Here is a 12288-nt window from a genome sequence, read left to right on the forward strand (position 1 = left end):
AAGTGTTTTAAAACTGGCGTCCTTGAAAATAAGGTAAGATGCCAGAAACATGAAAAAAAAAGTTAAAAAAGGTATTTCCATAAAAATTTTGAAATTACGGGAACTTTGCATTTTGATTACATTTATTTCTGTTGGAAAAATAATTTTTCAAGTTTTTTTATTGCTACAGGCTATTCTAAATTGTAACTAACTATGTTTAAAGTTATTTGTGGCTTTTTTGACAATTTTTTTTTACCCTTAATAAATAATAATGAAAAAACATATACAAGACCATCATTAATATTAAATAGACATAAAAAATGTCAAAAGTCAAAAAGTAAATGTCAAATTTTTTTATAGATAGATTTTTTTAAACCTTTTTTCCATGCTCCTGGTATCTTATCTTACGTAGACTTTTTTTTCTGGTGTGCGAAACACCCTGTATACTTGTAAAAAAAACTAAACATAAAAACAAAAGTTACCAAAATCAAATTACTTGCTTTAATTCAATTTGGTTTAATTAAACACAAATTTTGTGGGTGATTTTTGTAAGTACAAGAACATTTTGTTCAATTTTTAAATTGTTTACTTGAAGAGTAAGGTTTTTTAATTCTTTAAGTTTTTTTAACAAATTCTGGATAAATAGTTTTTATTCAAATTCGAACAGATTTCTAAATTTTACATTTTTGATCAGTGGATATAAAAAAACAAGCTATGACATTTTTTGGTATAATACGAGTATTTTTTTTTTTAATTATGAGATAAATTGATAAAAAAACATTTTTTTCATAATTTTAGTTTAACTAGAAAAAAGAGTTTTCTTTTGCTGAGTCACGTGGTATACTGTTATACCGGGTTGTCAATAGATTATTCTTTCAAAAATACCTTATCAGAATTTTTTGAAATTCTACACACAGATACCCAGACAACTCTGAAATCAATCATTGGCGGTTTTTTCACTTTTACACTGTTATTTATTTTTAAAATACAAGACCAACTTATTTTTTTAACGAGAGGAGTCAAATTGATATTTTTTGAAAGGAGTGTTTTTTTCTGAATTTAACTTGTGTTATCTTTCAACAGAAGCACAAACATTGATATAAAGTTTGAAATTTGACAAGCGGTAACGAACAAAAAAAAATTCTGGATAAATACTTTTTATTTAAATTCGAAAATTTTAAATTTTACATTTTTGATCAGTTGATATAAAAAAAACAGGCTATGAGATTTTTTGGTATAATACGCGTAATTTTTTTTAAATTATGAGACAAATTGATAAAAAAACATTTTTTTATAATTCTAGTTTAACTAAAAAAAGGAGTTTTCTTTTGCTGAATCACTGTTATACCGGGTTGACAAAAATTTGAAAATTAAGATTATTATTTAAAAAATACCTTATCAGAATTTTCTGAAATTTTGGACGCAGATACAACTCTGAAATCAATCATTAGCGATTTTTTTCACTTTTACACTGTTATTTATTTTTAAAATACAAGAGCAACTTATTTTTTTTAACGAGCGGAGTCAAATTGATATTTTTGGTATTTTTTTCTGAATTAACTTGTGTTATCTTTCAACAGAAGCACAAATAGTGGAAATTTGACAAGCGGTAAGGAATAGCTAGGTAGCAATTTTTAAATTGTTTACTTATAGAGTAGGTTTTTTAATTCCTTAGAGATTTTTTTAATGAATTTTTTGATTAATGGCTTTTATTCATATTCGCACACACATTTTTCAAGTCAAATTATTACATTTCTAAACAGTTGATGTTAAAACAGTCGATAAAAAATGAGGTTTTTTGGTAAGATTATTAAGTCTCATGAGACAAATAAATTACAAAAAACATTTTTTTCTTTCGTAATTTAGTTTAATTAGAAAGAGGTGTTTTGTAGGATAAGGATAAAACTTGAATAACGTAGCCATACGGGGTGGCCAAAAATTTGAAAATTGCATAATATTTCAAAAACGCCTTATCAGAATTATTTGAAACTTTACACACGGAAAGTCAATTTTGAAATCACTGGTGATTTCTTTCAGTTTTTCACCGTCGCTTGTTTTTAAGATACAAGGCTAACTTGATTTTTTTTAATAAGAAGAAGGTCCAAATTGACATTATTTAAAAAGAGTATTTTTTCTGAATTTAAGTGTATCTTTTATCAGAAGAGTATAAAATTAATTTTAAAAAATTTGAAATTTGACAAGCGGTAACGCACAGCTAGCAATTTCCTCGTAATGTCGGTAATTTGTAATATCATTGGTGAAGTAATGACACTTCACCGCAACTTCGCACAATACCATCGGCCGGTAAGTCAAATCACGAAGTGAAAGTAAAACGGTTAGAAATGCATTCCCATGCATACGTTTGCTCGCTGAAATTTGAATACAATTATAGCCGAGATAACTGTTCCACTGACTTTTCTTTATCTTAAGCTCAACGGTTTCCGCCATTAGGGTAATTTAAATTAGTCGGATTTTTCACTTTTGGTTATTGTTGCAGGCATGAACGGTACCGGAAGACCGTGGATGAACGGACACGCTACCAAACCGGAGGACAAGCAGTCGACTTTATCGAGGTAATGATACGAAGAGACTTAATGGCGGTGAAAAATTCCTTATGTTTGTGAATGCGACTTTTTCGGTTTTATTAATCACACCTGGATGGGTAATGTCCTCCAACTCGCAACTAGACGTTACAAAACCCATAAAAATTCACTGGAATTCGCATTTGAGTTATTCCATGCCAAAACGATACTTTTAAATCTCATTGTGGCCGATTTTCGTAAATTTGAGATCTGTTACAGAACGCGTAAAAATAGGTGACACGTATTTTACAGTTTTTCAATGTATATTGAAAAAAAAACAGGGATGCACAAAATTCGAAGCGAAAAAAAATATCTCAAGAACAAATCAACATATTGAAATGATTTTTTTAAAACAATAGATATAAATAGGTACTCTACGGTCGTGGTAATGCATGTATTTCAAAAACTTGTTATTAACAAATTATTTGAAAATATATCGTTTAAACAAAAAAATTTACAATTACGCAAGTTTTTAAAATTCCTAAAAAATTAATATAAAAGCCTTCAGATTTTTACTATGTTCACATACAAGTTTCAAGACGGACGCTTTAAAAATGGCTGAATTTATTTTTTTTTTAAACCGCTGCATAGTGAATACCTAGGATCGCCTGAAAGTAGCGTTTCCATTGAAATTAAATATAAAAAATACCAATTTCCGTCCCTAATAAACTATTCTAAATAAAACACATAATTTCCAATAGTTTATTAACATTTACTTTTTAAAAATCAATATTGGTAAAGAAGGAGTACTTTTTATATTTTAATATTAAGTTACCTGTAAATGGTGAAAAATGTTCATTTTACGGTACATAGTAATTCATGTTTTGAAATTTCTTTACTTTTTTTGTATTTTTTTATGTTGTTTTTTTTGTGTATTAAATTTTTTTAAGTTAATTATCAATAATATGATTACTGGAAAATCCTACTCCAAATGTTAAACATGGGCCTTATTTTATGTTGATGGTGGGTGGGCCTTATTTGAAGCTAGAAGGTAATATTTTATCTGTATACTAAAAACACGCAGAAAAATTAACAAAACAGGTATTTTTGTGGTACACATTGTTAAAAAAAGTTTAAATTACAGTTTCGATAATAAATCCAAACCTTTGCATGTTTAAAAAAATATATAAAAAATCGTTAATTAAGTTACCTTAGGATAAAAGTGAGTAGGTTTCGCATTCCTTTTATGGAGTTTGCTAAATTAAAACAATATTTTAAAGAATCACAATGTTTTTCAAATTGTCAACAAAAAGTATGGAACCAAAGATTTTTTGCTTAATAGCTATTTATGTATCAAGTACGCAAAATAGGGTTTTAGGGGACGAATCGTGATTAATGAGAGGAGTCACCAACCTTTTGCGTACGTGCATACAAGATTTTTTTGTTAAAGCTCCCAAAACACGAAATCACACCTCTTATTAATAAAAAAAAAAATTCGCCACCATAGTAACCAATTTCATTTTTTAGTCCGCAAAAACAGTTTTTGGGGTCTGAGTATGCAAGATAACCATTTTGCGTACTATTTTATTGAGTCTGGAAAAAACTCATTTTGGGGACTCAAATGAGTCCGCAAAGTAGCTATTTTTGGGAGCGTATACAAAAAAGTTATTTATTATTTAAAAAAACTAATCGATGAATGATAATGTAGTAAAAAAATGTGACGGTCCACATTTTAGTCAATTTTTATAGAAAAAAAATTCAAATAAGTTGCTATTTGGAGAAAAAGAATCGCATAACTCATTCTTAATAATTATTATTTTCTAAAGACAAATAATTGAAAAAAAGGTTCATACAAAAAGTAGACATTTTTTGAATATATATTATTGATATTAAAAAAAATGAATAAAACATAAAGAAGTTAAAACAATTTAATTTATTAATTACGGTAATGAGTAATTTTAGATATAGTTTCCGTGGAAACGCACTTGCAGCGCTCTCAAAAAAAAAAAATTCAGTCTTGAAATTTGTAAGTTATAGGGCTTTTGTACATCCTTATTTTTTCAATATACAGGGTGTTTTACATATTTTTACAAGGCCTGCGCCTGTATGATGCAAAATACGAATTTTGAAAAATTGGATAATCTTCTCTAGTTTGTCCACCTTTTCAAAGAATACAACGTTTTTAGTTAGTTAGTAATTAAGATAGATAAACTAGAGTCATATCTACGCCGTCTCTTGATAGAACAAATAATAAATGTTTCTGAAAAATTGAAGTTTATGACTTAATAAAACAGTGATTAATTTGACAACTACTCTCATGGGTTTCCAAAAATTAAATAATTAAATGTGTATTTTTTGCATCTATTGCTTTGTGACTTTTGTATATTTGGGTGCGTATATTAGACGTAAGCCTCGAAAGGTTGTGTGAAACTCCCTGTACATTGAAAAAATAAAAAAATGTGTGTCACCTATTTTTACGCGTTCTACAGGATTATTCATAAATATGAAGCAATATTTGAACCTCAAAAATGACCTATAAAATGATGTAAATTTAAATATTAACTCGTGTCCTATCTCCACTGATAAGAATTTTACAGCCCTCGGAATGTGGGTATGGAAATTTGTAATAAATTTGGAACTATTTGACCAAATATTATAAAATTTGGAACATTTCGTTGTGATAACATACCTTTTGAACTGGTAAGCACGAAAACCGGATACATCCACTCAATTTCCGGTTCCAGCAGTTGCAGGTCACATTTTCTCTGTTTTTTCATTTTTTTCTCTCTTAACACCAATTTTTTATTACTCAAATCGATAGAGTGATCAATTTCGAATAAAAAACGCATAACTTTTAATACCCCTAAAATGGACCGTTTCAAAGATATTTTAATTTAAAGTGAGGACTGCACAACGCTGAAATCAAAAAATAGGGATTTTGAATAAGTGGTATCCACGGAAACCAATGACCATGGTCACATAAATCCCTGCCAGGCATGTGTTAACTTTGACGATAAATTTTTGTGAATTTTTYATGAATKAAATGCTACGAGATCCATTTGGATTTATTCTAAGTTAYGTTTGGAATCTGAGGTAAACTCTTTTATTAAATATTTTCGATTAATTGTCTAATAATCGTCCAATGTCAAAGTTGACAGATGCCTGACAGCGATTAGTGAGACCATGGTCATTTTTTACCGTGGATATCATCCATTCAAAATCCCTACTTTTTGGTTTTAGCGTTGTGAAGTCCTCAGTTTAAATTAAAATATCTTTGAAACGGTCCATTTTAGGGGTATTAAAGGTTATGCGTTTTTTAATCGAAATTGATAACTCTATCGATTTGGGTAATAAAAAATTGGTGTTAAGAGAGCAAAAAAATGGAAAAACACAGAAAATGTGACCTGCAACTCGTGATTACCATTTTAAAGGGTATGTTGTCACAGGGAAATGTTCCAAATTTTGTAATATTTGGTCAAATAGTTCCAAAGTTATTACAAAAAAATCAAATTTCCATACCCACATTCCGAGGGCTGTAAAATTCTTATCAGTAGAGATAGGACACGAGTTATTATTTAAATTAACATCATTTTATAGGTCATTTTTGAGGTTCAAATATTGCTTCATATTTATGAATAACCCTGTATAATATATCTCAAATTTACGAAAATCGGCAACAATGAGATTTAAAAGTGATGTAATTACTCATTTTGCTGCTTTATTACTTTTGAGTTTTGTCGTTTTGCGGGACTTCCCCTAGGAAGTATCTCAAGGAAGCGAATGCCGTCACGTGTAAAATAAAATACATCGAAACGTGCGTTATGGGAATCGCGCGCGCTCAATTCCAAACCATCTGGAAATCAAGCCCAGTTAATATCACATTATGGTTAAATTAGCTCCATCGGATGATTGCCTCACGCTCAAACCATCTTTAATTATTTTCCAACTGGAATTTGATTGCGCTTTCGTTCGTTTCCGGAAACGCGAAGATAATTTCACCAACGACCACTAATAGTGCTATTTTAAATTGATAGTTTTGCATTCCTGACTTCCGCCCTTTGGATTTCAAAAGAAAAGCAACACCAGTGGCGTGCGATCTGGTCGTGACTACTTAATGATTAATTATTTGGGGGAATGATGAAAGTAAAGCGCAACTAGGCTAGAGGTGATTGCTATTTGCCATTAGGTCACGTTATATCGATGGGAAAATTTCACACCACACACTCTACTTTCCGATTTTTACACATGATGGATCATTAACACCCTAGTTTTTATGCTATCAAAAACATTTAAAAAGCCTTTTACCCATTTTAGACGAGTCGACTTTGATTAAATTCGTATAGTTGCTAAGGAAATGCACTGAAGTATGTGCGTAACTATGGTAACAAAAATAAAAAAAAATAGAAGAAAAGTTACACCAGTGGCGGGTGGTCATTTTTAAGCTGGAATACATTTAATATCAATTGAATCAATTGACTTTATTTAATATATTGTATTTTTTTGATTTTGTGTAATTAAATAAATTAAATAAATCAAAATTTATTTATTAGTTTAATAACTTACTTTTTTTGTAAAATGGTTTTCTAGCTTAATGAGGTATATATGAGGTATATTTATTTTAAGGTCATTATGTATTGTTTTAATTGCTATTACACACAATTTTTTCTACTTTTCTTTCTATGCTCTTTTTTCATAATTGTCTTTAGAATAATTATTGCCAACAAATGTTTATATAAAATACAATTTCATGAATAAAATATTTGTGATTCCGATTATGTGTTCTACAATAATTTTTGACAAAACATTTGGGAATCAGATAGTGAGTTCTAGACGTAATTTATACAAAAAACTTTTACAAAATCTTTCAAAAAAAATCTTTACAAAAGAAAAAGAATTTTTACAAAAAAAAATTGTGAATTAGATAGTGTGAGTTCTATAAGGGGGAGAGCGGCTATGCCGCGAGCCCCCATTAATTTTGACAAAACAGTCGCGAATCAAATAGTGTGAGTTTTACACGTAATGTTTACAAAAAAACATTTACAAAATTTTTACAAAAATTATTATTTTTACAATAAAAAATTGTGAATTAGATAGTGTGAGTTCTACACGTAATTTTTTCAAAAAAATATTTACAAAACTTTTACAAAAAAAAAATATTTTGACAAAAAAAATTTGAATTATTGACGTGAGTTTTACACTAATTCTACAATAATTTTGACAAAACATTTGCAAATTAGATAGTGTGAGTTCTAAACGAGCGCGAGCGGCAATGCCGCGATCCCCCAATAATTTTGACAAAACATTTGCGAATCAAAAAAAAAAAACGTCGCTTTTATTTCCAGGAATAAATACATAATTCTATTTGTTAAAAGTCATCAAACAGACGATTTAATTAATTTAATTAAATAAAAAATAGTGTGAAAGAGCTTTGGAAGCTCTAGAAAATACTCTCACTAGGTGAAAGTAAAACTGATATTCAAAGGTTAATTGAGATTAGAAAATAAAATTACTGGTTTACGTGATGTAAACACTAGACGGTAAATATACAATTTTCTATATTTACATTATATCATAGAAGTAAATTACCTTGACGAAACTATTATTAATAGCACATAAATTGCTTAGAAAATTATTGATTTCAAATCTAGTTCAGATAAAACTTGGCGTCAAATTGTTTATTTAAGTTTGCACTTCAAGCAAACAAAACAGATTTTACACTTTATGATCCAACTTCACTTATTAAAACTTGTAAGGTAACTCGTTTTAGATAAAAGCATGGTAAATTTTGTAAAAAATATTGTTTGATTTTGATTCAGATTTTAAACTTTTTTCAAAAATTTAGTCAAATTTTGTTGTTAAAATGAAATTTTGAGATTGAATATTAGATAATTTTGAAATGAAATAGGAAAAAAATAGTTTTTTACATATTTACAGTTAAAAAAAGAAAACACAAAGACAAATACAGTCTGGTTTTTTTTTAAATGGAAATGCTAAACAGTGTTAACGTTGGCATCACTAGTAAATTCATTCATGTTAATTTTAATAAAGGAAGTTGGCAGTTCCGGTTTTTTGAATTAATTTGAAAACAATGTCATTAAACGTCAACACAAAAAATCGTTTAAGAAAATTTAGAGACGAAACACCAAAAAAGAAACAAATTCGGTACACTAACGGTTTTTCGAAATTTTGAAACGAATAGTTCGCAAGCAGAAAGTTAGAAAAAGGGTCTGTTAAAATGTAGACGCAATTTGTAATGCAAGTTTGCTAAATATTCTTTATTTTTAGCAAGAAATCGACAAGAATACAAAATAAACATAAATGAGAAAGAACCTCGTAAAGAACGCAATTAAATTAGTGTCTTGTGATTCGTTTTTTGAGGAATGAGTTGAAAAAGTAACAATTTTGAAACTAAAGCTGAAGAAGAATTTATAAAATTCATCAACTTTGAGCTCATTTCAATAAATTGCACAAAATTTATTGCCAACCATCATAATACCTACTTGTATCTTTTGCTAAATAACTTTTTTCAAAGTTTTTGTAGCAAGAGTCTCATTTTTGTCCACAAAATGTTGTGTAGTAAGTACAATGGTACTTACTAGCGGTGTGTTTCTATCAAAATTATTAGCACTGAATTCTGTCTTTAGACCTTATGTAATGATGTCTGTCCTCAGGTTTTCAATTATAGCGCTTTCAAAGAGCAAACAGGCACACAAGATTCATAAAAGTCAAAATTTTGACAACATCTCAATTTGAACACATAACCATATTTTTTTAACAAAATTTCTAGGGACAAAAACAAAGAGCAAACAAATTTTGTGGCTATGGAGACCAATTTTTTCACCAAAATTTTGACTTGGTAATTTATTCTATTTAAAAAAAAAACAGACTTTACCAATATTTCTATTCAAACATTGCTAAAGTTGTAAAAATTTACAAAATGGTGCGACTCGACCCCGCCAACCAGTCGGCGTCCCCCATGAACCCCGATCCCGGGCTCAAATCTTCCTGCAGCCGCAGCTGGACTTTCTTATAATACTCAATTTTCTGCTGCAAACTGTGACACTCTTCTTCAACTTTAACAAGATTTGCTTGCATTTCGTAGCACCCTTTCTTGTAGTTATCGAATTTTTGCAGATTATCCACACTTTTGTGAACTTTCGACTTGATACTCTCAAATTCTTGGTATTTCTCCCTGAGACGGGCTTTCAGTCCCGCCAAATGAAAGTCCAACTCTTGCGGAGATGTTATTAAGTCGCCGTACTTTGTGATCAAGGGTAAAATCGAAGATTTTGATTTTGTCCTGTAAAGATCTTTGAATTTGGCTAAATCTCCAGCTGAGATGATGAGAAATGCGACGATACACAACGCTGCAGACGCTAGAACAGCTAGTAGATATAGAAAGTAAGACATTTTCAAAATTTTGATTTGACGTTTGGTAACAAAGCCAGCTATTTTTTGATTCACTCATGCATAAGGTAATAAATCAAAGCACGTGTTCCAGATCATTTAATTCACGTAAAGTCAAAGTTTATCTGAAATTTTCAAGTAATAAATCATGATAAAGGTATCAGGGCGACTGTAATTATATGTGAGGTTAATTGAATACACGCAAAGACCACACCAGAGCCGACGATAGAAAAACTCTAAGAATGCTTCCTGCAAAGCGTGACCGAAAGTGGAGATTACAATTTTAGTATATAAAACAATAAAAAAATACAAGATTTCTTGTAAAAACATCTTAAAAGAAAAAAAATGTTGTATGCTATTGAATTAATAACTTTCAATTTTTTATTTTCATTTTCAAGCAAAATTTTTAACATTCACCTGATTTATGTTTCCGCACTTGTAGCAAAATTTTGCAAAACATGTCATTGACTTGGCAACGCCGCAATCAAAACGCAAAAATAAAAGATGTTTTTATATTATTTAAGAAAACGAATGACAACGTAGAGAAAATATAATATGTAAAAAATGATTGTTTGAAAACAACAAAATGTGTTTATTTTAGTTAGCACTCTATAATAAAAACTATAAAAATTACATCAAATAATAAAGCTAAGTCTTTCTTACCATCGTGACAAATTTCATTTTCTATTATTAATAATAAAAATGCTAGATGATTATAAAACAAAGCAAGATTTTTAAACACAAAAATGACAACATTGCAACCAAATAAAAAAAAACAAAGCTATGATTATTTGAAAATTGCACAATTTGATTATTTTCATTTAGCACCCTATATAACACAATCAAAAAAACAATTACATCAACAACAAAGCCTTCTTTATCATCCTGTAAAATTTTAATTTTTAATTATTAATAATAAAGGTATTAAAAAAACTATGTATTTTTACAATTTTGTAAAAGAAAAGTCAACAACTTGGTAACGCCGCAATCAAAATTTAAAAATATAAGATGTCTTCATATAATTTAGTAAAATGAAACACAATGTAGAAAAAATAATATACAGGTTAGTAAAAAGTCAAAAATTATGATTGTATGAAAACTGCCAAAAATTGTTCATTTTTTGATTTTTAGTTAGCTGTGTAATAAATACAATGAAAAGTATCTTAAACGATGGAGCAAAGCCTTTTTTACCATCGTGTCAAAATGTGTTTTTTAGTATTAATCGAAATGCTAGATGATTTTAAAACAAGGCAAGTATTTTCGAAATTTTTACAAAAAAAATAACGTTGCAACCAAATCTAAAAATAAGAAATGGTTTTACATCATTCAAAAAAAAACAAATAAGAATATGAAAAAAATATACAGGTTGTTAATTAAAAAAACAACGTTATGATTATTTGAAAATTGCACAATCATTTTTATTTAGTACCTAGAGAAAAGCAAAAAAAAATTAACCAATAGAATAGAGCCTTCTTTACCAACCTGTAAAATTTTGATGATAGAAAAACTTAAAACAAATTAAGTATTTTTAAAATTTCGTAAAAAAGAAAATAACTTGGCAACGCCGCAACTAAAGTCCAAAAATGAAAGATGTTTTCATATTGTTTAGGAAATTTTAAATTTATAAAAATGGCAATGTTACGACCAAATTTAAAAATAAAAAAAATGGTTTTATAGTATTTAAAAAAAAAGCAAATAAAAATAGGGAAAAAATATACAAGTTATCAATAAAAAAATGATTATTTGAAAATTGCACCATAATGTAATCATTTTTATTTAGAACCCTCTATAACAAAAACAAGAAAAATTTTACATCAACCGATAGAATAAAGCTTTCTTTAGCAACCTGTCAAATTTTAATGCTAGAAAAACGTAAAACAAATTATGTGTTTTCAAAATTTTGTAAAAAAAATTAATAACTTAGCAACGCCGCAATCAAAATTCAAAAATGTGATGTTTTTATATAATTTAGTAAAATGAATGACAATGTAGGGAAAATATATATACAGCAGGTTATTAGTAAAAAACAAAAATTATGATTGTTTGAAAACTGCACAATAATTTTTTTCATGTTTTGTAAGCACCCTGTATAATAAAAACAATGAAAATTTCATCAAACGATGGAGCCTTCTTTACTATAGTGTCAAATTGTAGTTCCTTATTATTATATTATTATTAATAATAAAAATACTCGTACCATAGATGATTTAAAAAAATACAGAAAATTGGCAACGTTGCAACCAAATCAAAAAATATAAAATAATTTTATAATATTTACAAAATCAAACAAAAATGTGGAAAAAACTTACCATAGGTTGTCAATTAAAAAAAAAAACAGTGTTATGATTATTTGAAAACTGCACAATATAATCAATTTTAT

At 28.3% G+C, this 12288-nt stretch overlaps 1 protein-coding gene across 1 annotated transcript in view; it reads left to right on the top strand.

Moving 5' to 3' along the window:
* LOC123016325 (calpain-9-like) overlaps positions 1–12288 on the top strand; it is a 44994-nt gene that overhangs the window by 20803 nt on the left and 11903 nt on the right. The window contains exon 3 of the mRNA XM_044416654.1: positions 2477–2552. Coding sequence (XP_044272589.1) covers positions 2477–2552 — 76 coding nt within the window. The remainder of the gene's footprint in view (positions 1–2476; positions 2553–12288) is intronic.

This window comes from Tribolium madens, unplaced genomic scaffold (genome assembly GCF_015345945.1).
Source record: "Tribolium madens isolate multiple individuals breed KSU strain unplaced genomic scaffold, Tmad_KSU_1.1 Scaffold_1;HRSCAF=32;Tcas5.2_LG8, whole genome shotgun sequence".
NCBI classification, from domain to species: domain Eukaryota; kingdom Metazoa; phylum Arthropoda; class Insecta; order Coleoptera; family Tenebrionidae; genus Tribolium; species Tribolium madens.